General features: G+C 36.9%; 2 protein-coding genes across 2 annotated transcripts; one reads left to right on the top strand and one right to left on the bottom strand.

Annotated features, from left to right (window-relative positions):
* Nucleotides 1-129: 129 nt before the first annotated feature.
* On the bottom strand, nt 130-20,303 carry LOC133533336 (spherulin-2A-like). The gene is made up of 4 exons (XM_061872303.1): nt 20,082-20,303; nt 3,186-3,310; nt 1,042-1,226; nt 130-585 (listed from the first exon to the last, which is right to left on the bottom strand). The coding sequence occupies exons 1-4, from the start codon at nt 20,264-20,266 to the stop codon at nt 190-192; spliced, it is 891 nt and encodes a 296-aa protein (XP_061728287.1). The 5' UTR covers nt 20,267-20,303; the 3' UTR covers nt 130-189.
* LOC133533331 (uncharacterized) lies at nt 12,971-15,774 on the top strand. Its single transcript, XM_061872297.1, has 3 exons — nt 12,971-13,554; nt 13,940-14,093; nt 14,961-15,774. The coding sequence occupies exons 1-3, from the start codon at nt 13,522-13,524 to the stop codon at nt 15,443-15,445; spliced, it is 672 nt and encodes a 223-aa protein (XP_061728281.1). The 5' UTR covers nt 12,971-13,521; the 3' UTR covers nt 15,446-15,774.
* Nucleotides 20,304-21,637: the final 1,334 nt, after the last annotated feature.

Genomic DNA, 21,637 nt, shown 5'->3' on the forward strand with positions numbered 1-21,637 from the left:
CAACACTTATAATGTAACACCATTTGTAGATTGTATTTGTATAGTTGTTTGTTATCCCTTAAAAACAATAAAAATAAAATAAAAATATATTAGATAGGGTATGTTGGAAATAGATTGACATAAACAAAATTGAAGTAATAAATTCATTTTATTTCCGCCACAAATTAAACCGCAATTAAAACGTCACAATTAAAACGTTATATCCGCCATAAGCACACGTTTGTTACCGTGCTTCTCATGCAACACAATCTCCACATCAGTGTAAAACCCGACTTTAAGTATCTCCGAAACTTGCAACGTGCGGGGAAGACCGCCCGCCTCCATGACAGCGTTGACATCGTATCTCCAGAAATAATGTCCGTTCCAGCCCCCTTCGTAGTTCAAAGCGACGTCACCATAAACCGATGCTTCGTATACAACTTCTATCTCCATGGTGCCTTGAGACGCAGTCATGACGGCTTCGACTGAGTCGCCTGGCTCGACGGGAACCGTGATGCCCGCACTTGCCCCGACAGTTACTGTGTGAGAGTCGCTGCCGCTCTTGCCCCATTGGTGGTTGTAAGATAGTGAAGTTTTTCCACCGACCTGAAAAATAACAAAATATATAAGAATAGGCTTAACTTCTGAAACTAAATTACATTGTTTCGCAACTGTGAGAATGGTCATAATACCAAAAAGGGAATCATCATAATGCCTCACGGCATTAAGTTCGCCTTTTGTACATTAAGTTTTTCTTTTGTGCAATAAAGTTTTAAATAAATAAATAAATATACGTACTCAGGGAAAGAATAAGGATCAAAGTCAAATGGCGTTCCAAAAGGTTTTAATCGAGTGTCGAAAGATGGCAGTAAATTTACTGTGGCTACAAAGTTTTATTTGACAATCCACCTCTATTTCAAATTCTCTTTGTTATTGCCAAAGTATGAAATGCTTCTAGTTTAGTAGATACTATGGATTCAAATTCAAAAATATCCCGTAGTCGAAATTATCCCAATGCAACTTACTAACAAAATAGTATGTAATTGGAGACTTCACACATACCTTGCCAACAGGAATGATGAATTCCGCCGAGATCTCCTGTCCGACATGGATGGTGTGTTGCAAGTTCCAGCTGTTGCTAACAGTGTTGGTGACTCCTTGGCTAAGCTCGGCCTTGTACTGGGCCGTTTTGGTGCCGTTGTTCCTAAAGCGCTGGGTCGCTATGATCGCTGGCTGGCTGTGGATTCCTGGAGGAAAATAACATTCACGATTAAATTTAAGCGCAAGACACAATATAGAAGAAAGTGCTTTATTAGTATTATAACTATTATACTCTGATTCTTCTTCCTAGCGTTTGTCCCTGCTTATAGGAGCCTGGTGTCCGCTTGGCAACTAATCCCAAAAATTAGCGAAGGTACTAGTTATCACGAAAGCGACTGCCATCTGACCTTCCAACCCAGAGGGGAAACTAGGCCTTTTTGGGGTTAGTCCGGTTTCCTTACGATGTTTTCCTTCACCGAAAAGCGACTGCTAAATATAAATAAATAAATAAATATTATAGGACATTATTACACAAATTAACTATGTCCCACAGAATGAAATAAATAACTAATAATGTATTTGAACCCGCGACCTCCGGATTGAAAGTCGCACGATCTTACCGTTATTGCAAATTATGTGATGGACATTTACTCACCGCACGATTTAAAGATAAATTGATTTCAATGTCTGACAATTCTGAATCAAAGTCTGTACCTTTGATTCATCAAACAGATTAAATTGAGATTATTCTCTAGTGCACATTCAGTACACAGCGAAATACCAAGATTTGTTTAGGTATATTTTTATCAGTCTGACTCGCCTTGAAACCAGGGATGATTCATTTCTTTTAACAATATTTTCCAGTATAATCTGGCCTCCAATTATATATATGTATAACAAAAGTAAAGGTCAAGTTATATTAGTTAGACAAAACTACCCACGGCTTTGCGACGTCATTCTGCGGGATATGATGACTGTTTTCGTCGTGTGAAGCACCGACTCGTTAGCTCAGTAGGTTAGAGCGCCGATATACAGCTAAACTTGACCATCGGAGGGCGGAGGTTCAAATCCTTCACGAGTCAAACTTTTTGTATTTTTTGACCGACTTCAAACTGTTCTAATTGAGTTGTATGTTTATTTTCGTTATTTTTATGTTTAGGTCAGACTTATTTTCGTTGTCTTGTTTTTTGTCCCCAAAAAATATGTTGGAGTGTAGCTTTTTGTATGAGACTAAATTTAGTTTATAGTTTTCTACAGCTAAAAAGACATGTAAATGCACTCGTTTTTTTATTTGTTTTTTTTTTTTACAGAAATAAAAGCGTGACAGAGTGGTCCAAAACAAGACACCGAAAAGAATTTTGACCAGTTTGTTACATCAGATTAAAGTATTTTTGCCAAAATCTAGTTCTGATGATGGAATCGATGAGGAATCGGAGGAACTCCTCAAATTTTATAGGCATAGTACATATAATAGTTATTTATTATTTTGATCAAAAAGTCAAGCATTTGATGAGGGGAACCAAGCCCCTATTTCATCACGGTTACAATTCTCAGTATTTTATAAAATATTTTCTATAGAAATGCTTACAAACATGACAGGAATTTTGCTACAATTGTATGTATTACAAATGTCGTGAATTCAAATAAATATGGTAAAAGCATCGCTCTGCTCTTATCTCTGCTCTGTAGCATTTGCAGTATTTGTTGCAAATTTCCAGGTGCCTTCATTGATTTTGATTGCGAATTGTCTGTCACGAAGTCTGTCATCTAAGTAATGGGTTTTGTTAGGTTGGTTTCCCGATATATTAGTATATTTCTGCTGTAGTACCGTGTAACCATATTTTATACATAAATATCTAAAGATACGTACCGAGGATGGAGGACATTTACAGGCTTAAGTTTTCTATATGGACCTGCGTCCAGCCGTAACTCTGGTAGAGGTCGCCCCATGGGGTCGGTGAGTGCAGGTAGGCGTCCGTAGGCCGTGGCACGTAATACCTGGAGGGATGTGCATACGTACCGAGGATAGATGCCTTCACAGGTTTGAGCTTTCTATGGACGTGTGTCCAGCCGTAACTCTGGTAGAGGTCGCCTCATGGTGTCGGGGGCTAGGTAGGCGACCGTAGGCTGTGGCCTGTAGTACCTGGAGGGATGTGGATACGTACCGAGGATGGAAGCCTTCACAGGCTTGAGCTTCCTATGGACCTGCGTCCAGCCGTAACTCTGGTAGAGGTCGTCCCATGGGGTCGGTGAGTGCAGGTAGGCGTCCGTAGGCCGGGGCCCGTAGTACCTGTAAATATAAAGTTCCAAAGGTTTGATAGGATTTCTTGTGAAATTGGGCTGGCTGGACTTAATTTTGTTCTCTGAATGTCCCTTGGTCTATTTCGTTCCTGGTTTATTTCCTAGCTCAAATCTTTAACTTAACTTTCAACGTGCCTCTCCCAACAGGATGCTGAGTTCATTATCTGATGACATGTCAATGTTCCCTATAACTACTATTAAAAGCAGTGTAAGTATTTGCCATATTTGCAGTGTAAGTTTGACGTTCAAAATAACGCACTGCCTGGGCTGCCAACACTGAAAAAAATATGCTTTAGCAAAGTACTAATTTGGCTTGGTTAAAATATATTTAGCTGCATACAACCAAGACATATTTAAAATGCGGAATAAAGCATTGTTAATGACAAACAAGCACTTATTGCTAAACGCTCTTGGTTATTTTAACAAAGTACTAATTTGGTTCCAAATAAGTGTCTTAGTCAATATAATCTTTACCCGATTTAGCTGGAAATAGACAAGTTAACGTTGTTATTTCCTGGCAACTGCATTATTTAGGTTTAAACCTTGCAACACTTGGTAGAAACTTGTTAAGTTATAATGCTGCGATCAACAGTTTATTATATTTATTTCCAAATAAGTGTCTTGGTAAATATGACTTTACCTGATTTGGTTAGAAATAAACAAGTTAACACTGTTATTTCCTGTCAAGTGTATTATTTAGATTTAAACCTTGCAACACTTGGTAGAAACTTGTTAAGTTATAATGCTGCGAACAACAGTTTATTATTTTTATTTCCAAATAAGTGTCTTGGTAAATATGACTTTACCTGATTTGGTTAGAAATAGACAAGTTAACACTGTTATTTCCTGTCAAGTGTATTATTTAGATTTAAACCTTGCAACACTAGGTAAATACTTGCTAAGTTATAATTCTGCAAACAACAGTTTATTACATTTATTTCCAAATAATCGTCTTGGTAAATATGACCTTTACCTGCTTCGGTTAGAAATAGACAAGTTAACACAGTTATTTTCTAGAAACTACATTATTAAGTTTTAAACTGGGACACAAGGTAAAAAATTGTTAAGTTGTAATGTTCCTAACTACAATTTATCAAATTTATTTCCAAATAAGTGTCTTGGTAAATATGATTCTTACTGAACCGAACCGAATCAGCGGTTAGACATAGACAAGTTAATACTGTTGTTTTCTAGAAGCTGCATTATTTAATTTTAAACTGGGACACAGGGTAATAAATTGTTATGTTTTAAAGTTTTACAACAATTTATCAAACTTATTTCCAAATAAGTTTCTTGGTAAATATAATTTATACCTGATTCGGCTAGAAATATTCTAGTTATTACTGTTATTTTTTGGTTATCGTATTATTTACTTTTAAACCTTGACACTAGGTAAAAAAAGTTGTATAATGCTTCAAACAACAGTTTATAAAAAATATTACCATTAAGTATATTGGTAAACGTAATCTATACCGATTTGGTTAGAAATACACAAGTTAACACTGTTATTTCCTAGCAACTATTTTTTTTTTGTTTTAAACCTTGTAACATAGGTTAAACTTTGTTTAAGGCCAGTCCGGACGGGAAAGTTTTTTGTGATTAAATTGTCTGATCCAATCAGATGGTGTGGACGCAAACACAAATTTGGCTCGCCAATTACGACCGCCGATTATTACCGATATTACCGATAAAATGGAAATGCGGACTACTGCGGACGCAATAATATTATAATTTAGAGCGCACAAATATCACCATAAATCTAAAATTGGTGATTAAATTGAACATTGACACCAATTTATTTTCTGATAAAATCGGTCATCCTGTCTGGAGCGGCCTTTAAAGGTTTATTACATCCATCCTTGCAGACGGATACGATGGCGGATCCAATGTCGGGCCCGAGCAAGGATCGTTTTCCGTTTTATGAAGTATTAAGGCCCCAGTACACAGTGGTGAAGGATGGTCCATGCCTAACCATGCTTTGCAATGCGAAACTGTAGGCCATTCCCACGTTAAGTGTTCACACAATGGCGCATACGTCATTGCCGTCTGGTAAAACATACGCAATGGACGTGGAAGTTATTACGGCAGCCGCCATTTATTTGTATGCTGCATACAATTACTATAAAAGGAAAGGTTAATATTTAATTAATAACAAGTAATATAACATATAAATTTTATATGACATTTAAAGTATTCAATTTATCATAAATTCAAGCTGTCAGTGATAAACCAAACAAACAGTGGGCGACTGTGTGAACTAGTGTGAACACTACCGACAACTTCCCGATTGCGCACAAATATAGACAACTGACGGCCAGTTGTCCGCCATTGTATACCACTACCCCCTGTACACAATGGCGATGGCTTATCATGGATCATACTTGACCATTGTGTACTGGGGCTTTAAGAACATCGTGTTAGAGCCATAACAGACTACCGCACCGCACCAAATTAATAAACAATATCATGAGTCGCTGACAGTGTCAAAACCGACATATATGCTATTGAGAACGTAATTTACTTTCTATACATCTCGCTCGCGAGATGCGAGTACGAGCAAGATGCATAGAAAGTAAGTTACGTTCTCGACAGCGTTTATATCAGTGCCAAATTGATGGTAGCCAGACTGATCATAATATAAATTTAAAAGTGGAAAAATTACTGCCTTGTGTGAGACTTGAACTCACGGCCTCTGGATCGATACTCCAGCGCTCTGCCATCTGAGCCACCAAGACCTCATCCATAGTCAGCAAATTTTCCCACCATAATTATGGATCTAGGGGACCCTAGCGACATCTACCGTAAGAACGTTACATTTACCTTTACGTTGTATACCTTCTAAAATGTACCACCTTTAACAATTTATGTAATGTGACATGCAATAAAATAAATATTCATTCATTCATTCATTCTTAGAAGGCGACCGGAGTTCCAAGTCATATTGGAAATTCACCAGTTACGATGTGCTAGCCATACTAAATTATTTTTTTAACAAGCAGAAACGTCTGCGATCCTACTCCTTTGGTAGAATGATTTCCAATTTCCAATTTTAGGAAATAAACCAACAATACAATAGAAATGAAATAGTATTCCAACGATAAAGTCAATTTAATTCAATTATGAAGTATTTAACCTCGTTCTTGATCACTTTGGATGATGCGTGGGGATGGCGTTCTAGCAGTTCTGGCATGCTTAACGAATGGGTTTACATGGTTGACAACAAGCTTCTACATCATCATTGGCTACATCATCTTGACAGATGATTGTTGCAGCGACAGGTTATTATGAAGAAGGAGAGGTCCGTGCGCCGTCGGAGATCGGAGGTGCGGCACATCTTTTCCTGTGACTGTAAAGCCCAATCGCAGCACGGCACTTTCTGCCACAAAGATCGCAGGTGAAGCGCGAATCTGTTGATGGTTCCTGTGCAGTCCGAAGTCTTTTCTGCTTTAAATCATCGAGCCAGACTTCATCACGCTTCGCTATGCCGTCATGTAGAAGGTTACGCCATTCCCCTCTTTTAAGGGCTTCCGTTTCCCAGGTGTTCGGGTCGATGCCGAAGGACAACATGTCCCGCTTGCAGGAATCCTTAAAGCGAAGCATTGGGCGTCCGACTGGTCTTTTGGCGTATGCAATTTCACTCAACATCACTGCCCGGGGAAGTCTATCTGGGTCCATACGTAGAACATGGCCTAGCCACCGCAACCTTCGCTGTTTTAGAGTGGCAGTGATGCTGCAACAGTCGACAAGGTCGAGAATCCTTCCGTTTGTCATACGATCCTTCCAAGTGACTCCGAGAATCGTACGTAGGCAGCGCATGTGGAAGGCATTTAAGCGACGCTCTTGTTTGGAGTAGGTTGTCCACGTTTCAGATGCGTACAGGAGGATGCTTAGGACGCATGTTTTGTAAACATAACATTGGCGTCGTACAGTAGTCAACCAAAGGCGTTGGAAGGTCAAAATTTTTTGTGGCAAATCCCCTAACCACACAGTCGGAAACTAGCAAGGTGGCTTTGTGGTCTTGGTCGGTAAGCTTGTTGTCAAACATGTAGCAGGAGCTACATGTAGTAGTCTAGTACTATTTTTAAGAGGTGCGCGTAACGGAACGCAATACCCATCTGGCAAAACTGCCAACTGACAAGAAATAATAATAACGGTACGCCTCGTACCAATGCTCGTATGGAAGCTGCGTTGGCTGTAGAATATGTTAATGTCAAACTGGACGGCAATGTAGCCAATTGATGAAATAACAAAAATGCGGGAGCAGTGCTATAAACACGCAGATATCCAAAGATGATGATGATTAAGACATGCTTGGCTGTCATCCTTTTCTCCTCCTCTCTCACTGACAATTGACATCAGCAGGGCCCGTACTTATCATGCCGTTGACGCAAAAATGACGTAATTTAATATACAGGCATCTTACGGTATATTTTACGTAAGTACTACATATTTGACAGAGTCCATACACGAAGCTATAATATATATTTTGGTATCATTGTCATGTGTGGTGCTTAGCTACACTATAAGATACATTTCGGTATCTTAGAGTATATTATATATATTATCGCTTGTGAAGGGCTTTAAGGATTAAATGGCAAAAATTTAAATGGCACTCTGGCTTCGTGGTTCGGCTCGCGGCTTGTCTCGGGTCTCGGCCACAGCTTGTAAGCTCGTCGAGCTAATCGATTTTAAACACAACTGGCACGGTATAATGTTTGTAATCGAATGAAAGCCGAACGCGAATGTAAACAGCTTGCGCGCGTCCCCCGCGAGCCTCTTTGACTCGTGCCCAATAAACCGCTCCGGACGCGAGCCTCCGGCTCGCGGCGAGCCGAGCGACGAGCCCACCTATTTATTATATACGCGTTTTTTGCTCGGCTCGCGGCTTGTCTCGTCACTCGTACGAGAGTGTAAACCGCTATGATAAACACGGAATTATGAGACACTTTGCAACACCGGCGGACAATTCGTAAGGCTGTATGTACGGCCGTCTATAATGCATGATCGTACCGTTTTGATGGTTCGGCACGATCATGTGAAAGTCCACGCCAGTAACCTGTTCCTAGAACAGCTCCAAGGTCACGGTCCGGTACGCCCGTCTGTTACTGCTTTAACATTTCGCAACGTACGATAAATCGAAGCCAAATTGACACATTTCTATAGATCCCTTAAAATTGTATTGCTGAAAATAACAAAGTTATCAACTTTGTTTTCAAACAAGTGCCTCGGTATAATATAATCATTGACTGATTGGGTTGAAAATAAACAAGTTTACTTTGTTATTTCCTAACAACTTTAATATTTATTTTTAAATATTGCAACACTGGGTTAAAGTTTGATAAGTTGAGTTGTTACGAAATAACCGTGTGAATTACTAAAAAACAAACAAGTTGCATGCTTTTCCATACATAATCACAGCTCGGCAGTTAGCCAGTAAGCCTCTGATCGCAGTTTTAAACATGTATATTATTTACTATTAAACAAAAAATTGGTTATCTTTGCCTTAGCCGCCATTTTGTATCAAACCGACAAACCGAGACGCTCCAGTCTGGCCGTCCAACGCCCAACTCTGCCATTTTCTCTGATAATTTATTGAGTGCGGATGTGCGGACGTCGTGTGTCATCGTGCAACTATTTAAATTTAAAAAAAACTGAATCGCTGGCATGGACGAAGAAGTTAAAACACTTCTCACAGCGTGGAACTTGGAAGATTACATTGAAGTGTTTAAAGGTAAGTCGATTTGCACTCTATCTCATCATATGGTATAAAATAATCATCAACTTGCACAAACGCTCGTGCAAGGTAATGTTATATAAGGAATTTCAATTTGATTAAGTTGCAAAATTTTAATTTAAGTAAAAGGTCTGCCGCACGCCACGCATGACATGCCTGTACGTGTACGAGTATATTTTACCCCTGAGTTATTATTTACGAAGTACTTAATGATAGTTCAATGATTTTAACTCACTCGCTTCAATTTGGATACATTGGTGACTGCGCTTCTTATATAATTAAGTACCTATAATAATAGTGTTGTGTGTGTGTGTGTGTTTAAAGAATACCTGTCGTACGAATATTGCCGGCAGGTACTTAAAACTTGTGGTGTGGGCTTGAAGGATTTGTAGTGTCATGTCATAGAGAATAAAAAACAACATTAGCCTCCATACAACACCGCGAGACTCGTTATTTTGAAGCTCGATTTTTTTTATTCGTTTGAAACGCCTATTGATGCCATTATGTATGGAATAACATCGCTCATCCGCCGCGCCTGCTTCTCTGGGTGGCTTGCATCCGAAATATCCGTGTCTGCACGAGCGATTCGAGGGCATAGGTAGTTATCTCATGTGAAGGTGATGTAAACTGGCCACTGAAATCGTGTGATTTGAGCCCGTGTGGGGTTTTAAGTACATTATTCTGACATAGTATGCACTAAGCATTAGTCTTTAATGGCAACACTTTTACATTACAGATAATTCCATTACTTCAATGTCACTACCTTTACTTGATGAGTCTATGATAAGGGATCTCTTCCCTTTAATTGGACCTCGAGCAATATTTTCCAAAAACTTGGAAGTCTACAAAGAAAGTTTGCATCCAAATGTAAATAAGTCAATTGTAAGTTATATAAAAAATATATTATCAATATGGGCAGATTACTAGCTCTATATATGCTTATTGGTATGTTATGTGTGGTTTGCTTACAGATTGGTGATGATTTTTCAATTGGGGATCTGAGCTTTACACTTGATGAACAAGTTTGCTCTAATAAAGAATTCACTAACACTACATCTACCTTACTGCAAATGCATAATTCCTTACCTGCAAAGTCAGAGCCTGTGACCATTTCCATAACCGGAGAGACTTTAGAAATATGTGTTTGTATCTTTCTTTTAACGCTTGCATGTAACAACGCATTGATTTAGTTATTTGTTTAATTAATTTATTTATAATTACACAATGAAAAAATACAGAAATGAAAATGTCAAAACGAATCCAACCATTAATAAATACCTATCTGAAAAGTAAGAAATAAATAATTCTAAAATAATATGTCAATTACATACTTCTAAATTATCAATTAATAAATCTAAACAAACAAGTTTAAATACCTACCCCAGTCAAAAAATTACAAAAAATAAGTCTATAATAACCCACCCTGGATCATACCCTGCTCAAATGTCCCCATTATTCCCTCTGCGTTTAACCACTGAACTGCAATAGAGACCTGCTGAACTAGATCTTACGACTCAGAGTGAGTTGCATCCCACAAAAGGAATCTCAAGTGCACTGTGAAACATTACAACTCAAATTCAAATGAACATTATGAAATATTATCATTCAAAATCATCACTTGAAGTCAATGCTATTGGCCAACATGAGCAAACAACTCAAAATTTGAATCTTATTACTTTTCCACACACGTGGATACAATGCAACTTACTTATCAGTTTCTAAAGTACAAAGAAATCCTTTCCGAGCTGGAATGGTGCAAAATTATTTACATGCATTTTTCACTACTTGTTAGGACTGGCACAAACATAACTTTAATAACAATATTGAAGGATAATAAACTGTTCCAAGCTAACTAAAAATATATGATGAGTTCTATATTGGATTATGCCCATGCTTATATTTAATTTATGTTTGTAATTATATTGTCCTACTTGGCTTTAATATTTTACAGTACATATGGCGCTACTTTACCGCCCTAGGTCGGTAACTAGCACTATACATACCTATGTCAAAAATTTAGAGGGCCATGTGTACTGTAAAGCGTTGTACAATACACGTGCGAAAAGGTAATTTCCTATTTTTTGCACTTGTATCATAATGTCCACCATCTTGTCACTTTTTGACAGGTGAGGCATCAAAGGCACAGACCAATCCGGCATTCAGCCATGACAGAAAATTGTGTGAAAATATTTTAAACAGCTATTAAAAGTATTAAATTAATCAAAATAAATATTTATAAACATGAACAAATAAAATAATTTATAAACGACAGTATTTTAAAAGTAAAACTCACTACTTGTTTCTTATGAATTAAGGACATTATTTAAAAAAAAGCTATAACTCCCTAGGGAGTATAGCTTTTTTCACATTCCATGATTCCCCGGGATCAATATAGGACTTTGTCGTTGAGTACACCTACATGAAATATTATCTTTTTCGAGTAAGTGTTATGAAAAAGCTATAACTTACGAGTGAGTTATGGTTTTTTTTAGGGTTCCGTGCCCAAAGGGTACAAACGGGACCTTATTGCTAAGACTCCTCTGTCCATCACCAAACTGTTTCTCATGAACCGTGATAACTATGTAGACAGTTGAAATTTGATGATGTATATCCGTTCCCGCTATAACAACAAATACTAAAAACAGAATAACATAAATATTTAAGGGACGCTCCCATACAACAAACGTGATTTTTTTGCCGTTTTTATAGATAATGATACGGAACCCTTTGTGCGCAAGTCCGACTCGCACTTGTCCGGTTTTTTTAGATTGTCACAAAATCATACGAACAAGTAGGCTAAAGGCCCGTATCGACTGCGCGCGGCTGCCGCGCGAGCCATGTTTGACCGCGGCAAACCTGCGTTTTGGTGCGCGAGCCAATTTTAATCGCACATTTTCATATAGCGCGGCGGCCGCGCGGGGCAGGCGATCCGTGAACAAACATTAATTTTTTTCTTTAACTCTGGCACGGGCAGGCCCATTTCTACGCTTATTTCATTCCATGCATCCTTTCTTAGATATTTATTATGATATTCAGTGCATTTACTATTCCATAAGTAAGGTTTTAAGCCATATAATCTAATCAAATGCCGACATCTTGCCGCGCGTCTCTGTCCCAATTGCGCGCGCACAAGTCGCACAACACACTGACGCTCCTTGGCCGCGCCACCAAAAACCGACACGAACTGGTTCGCCGCGCGGCACGTTCGAGCGCGCCAATGTTAGAGCTGCCGCGCGCGGCGGAGTCGTCCGTCCCCATATGCGCGGCCGCCGCGCGAGTCAATGTTCGATGGTTTGCCGCGCGCAGTCGATACGCGGCTTTAAACGAGTTTTACTTTGAAAATACTGGCGTTTATAAATATATATTTTTTGTGTATGTTTAAAAATATTTTATTTGATTAACTTAATAGCCGTTTAAAATATTATTACACAATTTTCAATCGTGGCTGAATGCTGGATTGGTCTGTGCTTGGTGATGGTGATGGTGATGACAATATGGTGGACGAAGGTTTGAAATGTCACCGTGTTTAATGATTATTTCGCTTAAAGATTAGTTTATTTTTCGCAATTGTGATGAAAAAAATTGTGTGTAATTCCGGGGGTAAGAATATTGCAAACTCGAGTCTTTAATTCACTCCAGCCTGCGGCTCTCGTCAATTGTTACTCTCGTTTTCGAAGTTACATTTACCCTACACGTTGCACCCACAGCTTTAATAGTACAGTCACCTGCAATAATATGTTACAGAACGAAAGCCGCAAAAATACCTGACACGATGTTATTTCTGGAGCCATAAGAGTGTGTCACATATTTTTGCGGCCTTCCCAGAGTAACATATTATTGCAGGTGACTGTACTATGAAAGCTGTGGGTGTTTGTGTGTGTGATGTCATGATGTGCTTTGTTATTTTTTAGAACTTGCGGTTACTTTTAAATGAATCACTGGAAGGAAAAGGATTATTGAACCTGGACAAAACAATTCCACTGAATAACGCAGCCCGGTCCAACTTAGTCAGGATTATAGGCACTGCTATATTGCGACAAGACCCCAATCAAACTGTACGATCATCTGTCTATGCTAATTGGGCACATTCAATTATAGATTTATTTCCCCTTGAAAAAACAACAGTCTATTATCACACAAAGCTGGTGGAATCAACAAGGGGGATAACGACACGATTAGCTGGTAAACTACCAGATCAAGTGCATAATTTAAAAAGAAAGTACAGGGAGTCTGGTATTATAGTAGAAAAGCGTCGGCGAGATTCTAGATCTACAGACTCCTCGCCATCACCTTGCCTTCGTCTTCCAGACGGAATAAGCCACGAAGAGAACGCAGAAGAAAAGCTATTGTGGTTGCAAAATTCTTCCGAGCCCTGGACAGCCGTGGAACAAAAATGGATTGAAACTACACAGGCAAGGCTGCTACAGTCAAAAGAGTTGACCATAGGACAGTATTTCAATGAGTATATGGCCCTTAAAAAACCCAAAGGATACCTTCTGGTAAGTAATAGTTATAAATGTTATCATATTCTTAATATAATTATAATTACTGACTACAAAGTAGAAGGTTCTTTTATGGGGATCTTTAATATGTATGCTCTCCGATATCTATATTTCTCTACGGTTTGGTTGGATTAGAATAAAAAAAAAAAATATTTAAAAGGGTTATAATTATAACTGGTAATTTAAAGTTGGATCATTTGTCATTAGGTATGAATCTGACCATGCGAATCTGGCAAAAATGAGGGAACTCTTCAAATATTACACGCCTATAATGATTTGGGGCATTTTATATTATCTGGTCCTATTTAGTGCATTGGATCTTGAAAAGCGTTTTAAATCAGTCTTAAAATTTTTAATTTCTATGAATAATTCTGTTTTTCAGCTACAAAAAGATTTTGAACACCTATATACGGGAAAATATACAGATATCATTGAAACATTCCCCACTTTAAAGCCGAAAATCTTTGAGTTTGCAAAGACACGCAAGAACAGCAGCAAGGACAAAAATCTGGAGCTTCTTTTATCTTTGGAGCAAGGTAATAACTTTAATATTAATAGTGTTTCAGACTGTTTTGTGGCAACTAGGTAAACTGTAATAACACACTTATAGATTTCACTTGCAACTAGGTCAATTCATACTTTAATAATAAAAATGCTAAACTTTGTCTGTCTGTTACCTCTTTACGCTTCACTGAGCCAATTTAGTTCAAATTTGGTATAGATAATATACACGGTGTTTTTTTTATAGTCTTTTAATTTCAAGGGTGCATTACTGAGCTTAATTAAATTAAATTCTTTAAAAAACAGGTATTCTAATTATACCCAATTGGAGAGATATAATGTTTTTTTTTCTTTTCTAATAAGGCCCCTACGAGCGTGTACACTTGCCTTAGGGCCTGTTAACATATTGATTAGTGTTTAGTATGAGTTTATACATTTGCTACTTAACGCAAGTACTGTCTCGGACGATCGATATTCGAAATGTTATTGAAAGGGCTCGGAAACAAAAAAATAAAAAAAAAAACACCGTGTAGAAATTGTTAGAATCCCGGGAAAAACCATACCTGTAGCAATATCTGTATATACATATTTTGCAAATGACAATACAAAACTTTGCTACCATTGAGATAATTTGATGATGGAGGTAGAAGGTGGATTAGTGGAACTTTTCGGCAGCGACTAATAAACCACTAGTGATGGGGCTCAAATAATAGGTTTCGACAAGACTTATTTGTGGGCGTCAAGTACGGACAAACTTTGAAATGAAATGAACAAGGACATTGTAGCTAGCTAAACAAGGACATTGTAGCTAGCTAAACAAGGACATTGTAGAATAAATAACTTTGAAATCGCAAATGTTTTGCTCTATGTGACTGAAAATTAAATTTATTCATACATTTCAGGCTCGGAGGACACATCAAATATTGCCTGTTTCTTGTTGATACCGTCTCTGCTGGCCGTCACTAGCGTCAGATTAAGGAATACCTCCAAAAAGATCTGGCGTCCTTCAAAGGCGGAATCAACGGCCGGATTCATTCTCCATGTAAGGTGCGATTCTGAAATTCGAAATGCGGTAAAAACTAAACAAAATAAATTTCAAGAGTTAGGGCTTACTGTGCAGCCGTTTATAATCATTGTAGGTGAATCATTAGAAAAAATAAAAACATATTTTATAGTAATTAATGAAATATATTATACTGTGTCAAGCATACTCACAGCAGTTAGCTTATGTTTTAAAATCACCTGGGTCGTCAACGCTCAGTACCCTGTTGAGTGCCACAGCACGTGGATGTTTATTCAAGCAGCATTTTTTAAATTTAGGACTAAGTTTGATAGCAACTCTACCTCGGCTTTAACGCTTTTGGGAGAGTTAGGCATTGACTGTTGAGTTTTATCTTAAGCAACTAAAACAATGCCTGTGACTCTAGATGTTGATAAATGTCTAACTAAAAGTGATTTCCAGTTACTAAAGGAGTCAAACTGGCCTTGGACAAACACCCATTTCATTTTGTCAAAAAATTGTTATAATTGTGGTTTTATCTCGGTTTGTAATGAATATCAACCAGCACATTTTAATATACTGTACCAAGAACATGTGAAAATATTACTGTACTTAAATTTTTTTTGGTGCAAAAATTGTTTAGAATATACTATTTATGATCATTATCCTGCTGAAGAATGTGATTTTTGTTTTGATAAAGATTATAATTCATAGGTTTGCCTTATCAACATCAACATTATATAACTTAAGAGTTACGGCTACTTAAGTATTTATTGATATTTTTATCAAATAATAAATTTAATTAGTTGCGAATATAATTTAACAATATGGTTATTTGTTTTTTATGTAAAAATAATTTTGATCTCAAAATGCTTAAGAAGCATTTCAAATTACAACATGCTGGGCATGAGTTTTTTGAATACTTTTGTTGTGAAGATCAATGTGCTAGATCATTTAATTTGTACAACTCTTATAGAAGACATTTAGACAAATGTCATGTGCCTAAAAGTGAATGTAACCCTCAGAGAAATTTACAAAAGAACACTATTGAGAATATAAATCTCGTGCAGCTTGAACTTCCTGCACAAAAGACGAATGGCACCGCAGTAGCAACTGTAGCTTCATGTTCTAGTTCTTCCAGTTCTTGTACTAATACAGGTCTAGATCAAGACAAAGGCAAATCCATTGATGACGTTCTGTCAACATACATATCCACACTTTATGGAAACACGCTATTACCGAGAAGTACAGTACAAAATGTTGTCGATGGACTTGGAAACTGCCTTACTTCGTTGATTCCTCTTTTTGAAAAATGCGTTGAAACCAAATGCGTCGAAAAGTCTATTCCTATTCATATTTCTAAAAGTATAATAGAGGAAATGGAGAGTAAAATAAAGTCATCATTAAATAATTTTACATCCGAAAGTAAACGATTCAACTATTTTAAGAAAAATGGAACTTTTATTGAACCTCAAGCAGTAGTTGTTGGCGAGCGATTTGATAAAGTGAAAAATCATGGAGTGTCTCGTTTGATGCCAGTAGAATGTTTCGCTCAATTTATTCCCCTGAGACATATATTAAAGAAATTTTTCTCTCTCGATGGTATACTATCTGAAACCTTACAATATATGGATAATTTGCATACAAAGGAAGTGAAAGAAAATTTTGTTCAGGGGGCTTACTGGAAAAACAGAATGAGTCATCACTCTGGCAAAATGGTAGTTCCATTGTTTATGTACTTTGATGATTACGAAACTGGAAACGTCTTGGGCAGCCATGCTGGTATTCACAAACTAGGAGCAGTTTATGTCTCAATACCATGTTTACCACCATGGCGCTCATCCGCTCTAACAAACATATTCCTTACATTACTTTTTCATTCATCAGACAGGACTGCATTTGGTAATAATGCTATTTTCCGTTCCCTAATAAATGAATTTAATTATCTTAGTGATAACGGTATTGACTTTGACTTGCCATTTTTTAAAGGTAAATTATACTTTGAACTTGGCGTCATTCTAGGAGATAACTTAGGGCTACATTCACTGATAGGATTTGTAGAAAGTTTTTCTGCAAACTATTCGTGTCGAACATGTAAAGTGCCAAAGAATATATTACATGGACAGTTGTATGAAGATACATTTTTACTTCGCAATGCAGATAATTACACAAGAGATTTACATTTGAAAGATCCATCGTTAACGGGCATTAAAGAAAAATGTGTCTTTCTAGATATCAAATATTTCGATATGTTTCAGCAGGTTGGGGTCGATGTAATGCACGATATACTAGAGGGGGTAGCAAAATATGTTGTAGGTTTTATATTATTAAAGTATACTCAATCGTTAAATTTATTTTCCTTGGCGGTTTTAAACGAAAAAATTGCAACAGTAAATTTCGGTCCAGACAACAACAACAGGCCATGTCCAATAGACAAAGAACACATTAATCGAGGGGCACTGAGAATTTCCTCTGGTGAAATGCTTACGCTATTACGATTTTTAGGTATAATTATCGGAGATTTTGTTCCGAGAGATGATGAAATATGGATATTATATGTTAAACTAAGAAAAATTGTAGACATTGCTTTCAGTTTAAAAATTAGTCCTGGAACAGCAGATTTATTACAAATACTAGTAGCAGAATTTAACGAACTCTACGTGAATGTAACAAAAGATTCTCTTAAACCTAAATTTCATAACATGGTACATTATCATTCAGCTCTTTTGAAATATGGACCAATTTATTCACTATGGTCAATGAGATTTGAAGCTAAACACAGACATTCAAAAAACGCTGCAAAAATATCTAGCAACCATGTCAATGTCTCGCGAACTTTGGCCATTAAGCATCAGCTTCAATTAAACGAAATTTTTCATCGAGGTATTCTGGACAATATTTTGAAATTAGGACCAATAAAACCGATTTTACTATCTGAAATTGAGTGTATTCAAAGCCGTTTAACATTGGATCGTTCTAAACCCTTGGTTAAAGTGTCCTGGGCAAAAATGTGCTCTATACATTACAGCAAAGGAAGTATTCTTGTGTATGATTCAGCTGAAGATGGATATCTTTACATGTTCTTAGTTTTAGAAAATGTTTATAAATATGATGATCGATTAATTTTTTCTGGAAATTTGCTGAAGACAATTGATTTTGACGAACATTACTTTGCTTTTCATGTGGAGCCGTCAGATAAATACTGCACTATATTTTGTGATTCGTTGCTATCGCCCATCCCAAATGCTTTATGCATATTATTTAATGGTGAACAATATGTAGTTCTGAGAAGTCCGCTATGAATGTGTATAATATATAATTACTTATTTATATAAAATGCAAATACATTTTTCTATGTATACAAGTCTTTTCTTTTCCAGGTCGTATTTTTGGGTTACACAATCAATCTGCTTTGCAAGCAATCGTGATTTTAGGTAGATTCAACCTATCAACTTGGTAATTATAGCTGCATTTAGTCGTCTATAATTACCAAGTAGATAGGTTGCATCTATCTAAAAACACGATTGGCAATACTCGGTTACTTGGCTCCTTATGTTAATTTAAGTTGACTATAATTACCAAGTAGATGGGTTGCATTTACCTAAAAACACGATTATCAATACTGAGTTACTCGGCTCCTTATACCAATTTTAGTGGCTATAATTGCCAAGTAGATGGGTTGCATCTATCTAAAAACACGATTATCAATACTGAGTTACTCGGCTCCTTATACCAATTTTAGTGGCTATAATTACCAAGTAGATGGGTTGCATCTATCTAAAAACACGATTATCAATACTCAGTTACTCGGCTCCTTATACCAATTTTAGTGGCTATAATTACCAAGTAGATGGGTTGCATCTATCTAAAAACACGATTATCAATACTGAGTTACTCGGCTCCTTATACCAATTTTAGTGGCTATAATTACCAAGTAGATGGGTTGCATCTATCTAAAAACACGATTATCAATACTGAGTTACTCGGCTCCTTATACCAATTTTAGTGGCTATAATTACCAAGTAGATGGGTTGCATCTATCTAAAAACACGATTATCAATACTGAGTTACTCGGCTCCTTATACCAATTTTAGTGGCTATAATTACCAAGTAGATGGGTTGCATTTACCTAAAAACACGATTATCAACACTGAGTTACTCGGCTCCTTATACCAATTTTAGTGGCTATAATTACCAAGTAGATGAGTTGCATCTATCTAATAACACGATTGACAATACTCAGTTACTTAGCTCCTTTTACCAATTTTAGTTGGCTATAATTACCAAGAAGATGGGTTACATCTACCTAAAAACACGATTATCAATACTGAGTTACTCGGCTCCTTATACCAATTTTAGTGGCTATAGTTACCAAGTAGATGGGTTGCATCTATATAATAACACGATTGACAATACTCGGTTTCTAGCTCCATATACCAATTTTAGTTGGCTATAATTACCAAGTAGAAGGGTTACAACGACCTAACAGACACGATTGACAATAACGAATTAGGTTTACTAAGTTTACTGAGTCGATGGGTTAGAACTTATCAAACGTGTGTTATTTATTATTAACAAATTTAATGTCTAAGTTTTACCAACTTAAGTTAACCTAGTTGACTTATATGATTTTAACAACGAACTTTGCAGGCTCCCTCCGAGCCAAGTCACTCGGTTGTAGACAGCAAAAACTTATTTATTTCTAGCCATTCAATTTTCTCAGTGAACTTATCTTGGTCTGACTCTTTCCGGATTCGCGTCACATCCCTGCTACTACTAACCTCGTAAGGCCCAAGGTCCTACCTATAGGACTTATTCAGTTCGATGAAATTTAAATCATATTCAATTGGAACAGAGTTGCATTGGCTTACTTTCATTCAATTTTCAAACAAAATAAAATCAACTGTATTCCCTGCACTATAGGTTCAAATTCTAGTGGCAAATTTAGGATTTTTCATTTCTATGGCTGGGCCTTAGGAGGCTAAATAACTAAAACCTCAGATTCTGTTCCCCGTTTTTTTACCTAGAGCAAGCGTCCTTAAGCGGCGAATCAGTGAGCCTGAATTCTCTCGTCTCGTCACCATCTATGACGTGGTCATCTTCACCCAGCAAGTTGACGCTAACATCGCTCTCCCGTGTTGCGACGTCGACCTTGATGGAGAGACGCGCGTGCGCCAATGCGGGTAGGAGGAGTAGGAGGAACCGCATGGCTGAAATTATTTATAAGGAAACAAATTTAATCTTCCCTCAAAAAAACGTCCTTCTAAAAATTAAAAAGTACGGTACTAATTTACTAAGGAATTCCTTAAAGGGGCATAGAATACACAGACTAAATAACTACTAGGTAACTTCTATTTTGTACTCTTCATTTCGAATACGAGAAAAGTAAAAGTAAATTGTTAACCAAGGGATGAGAGGCACCCATTTCTGTCGAGGTAGTAGCCAATAGTCCGAGACTGAAATGGTGCCTTTCACCCGAGTTAAACACACCGAGGAAAGTAAAATACATTTGCATATTAAAAAAACACGGCTAAGTATTTCGGCTTCAGTAGTATTTTTTAGGGTAAAAATATAGTTATTTACGGAATGGGGAGTTAATGATCAGAATACAAATTGTACAATAAATCCATTTAAAACCAAAGTTTTTATTAACTATCGTAAAAAAGAGAAAAAAGCGGCCAAGTGCGAGTCGGACTCGCCCATGAAGGGTTCCGTACCATTTATGACGTATTAAAAAAAAAGTACTTACTAGATCTCGTTCAAACCAATTTTCGGTGGAAGTAAATAAAATAAATAAAGAAATAAATATTATAGGACATTATTACACAAATTGACTAAGTCCCACAGTAAGCTCAATAAGGCTTGTGTTGAGGGTGGTATGGGATTGGGTATCTGTACTAGTATTATATGATCTGTGATATTATTAACGAGTGCCCGAACCGAATGTACCCTGGTGACCCTCTGGACTTAATAGCGTTTAGTGAGAACGCAGCCCAATGGGTAAAGAACCTAGATATAAATCTGTAAAAATAAAACTGTAGAACGACTCATAATCATAATGCCATACGAATAAATAAATAAGCAAACTGCAGTAATTTTGAAAATGATTTGGTTCATACATGAGTGCAATAAACGAATATGAATATAAAATTAGTGGGATTGCCCCTTACTTTTTAATTTTTACTCTTTCATTCTAAAACTACCAATAGTCAATGGCTTTACTCATACAGCCAATGAAACTATTTAAGACAAATTAAATAAAAATAGAATGAGTAAAATAAGAAAATTTTTATCTTAAATTTTAGCTTATTTACATGAATAATGCCAAATAACTTTGACAACCCATTGAAGGAGAAACTTTTTGCGATAACTCAAAAACAGCTAAACTGATCATGTCCGCTATAGTTTTCATTTAATGTTTTTCTTAAGCTCTACTTCCACGATTTTTTCATATTTTTTGGACCTATGGTTCTAAAGTTGGAGGGAGGACACATTTTTTTAATCTTTTATCAAAAAATGTTTGTTGAAGACCCCTATTCGTTTTGAAAGACCTTTCCAACGATACCCCACACTGTAGGG

The sequence above is a fragment of the Cydia pomonella genome, unplaced genomic scaffold, assembly GCF_033807575.1.
Source record: "Cydia pomonella isolate Wapato2018A unplaced genomic scaffold, ilCydPomo1 PGA_scaffold_156, whole genome shotgun sequence".
NCBI classification, from domain to species: Eukaryota; Metazoa; Arthropoda; class Insecta; order Lepidoptera; family Tortricidae; genus Cydia; species Cydia pomonella.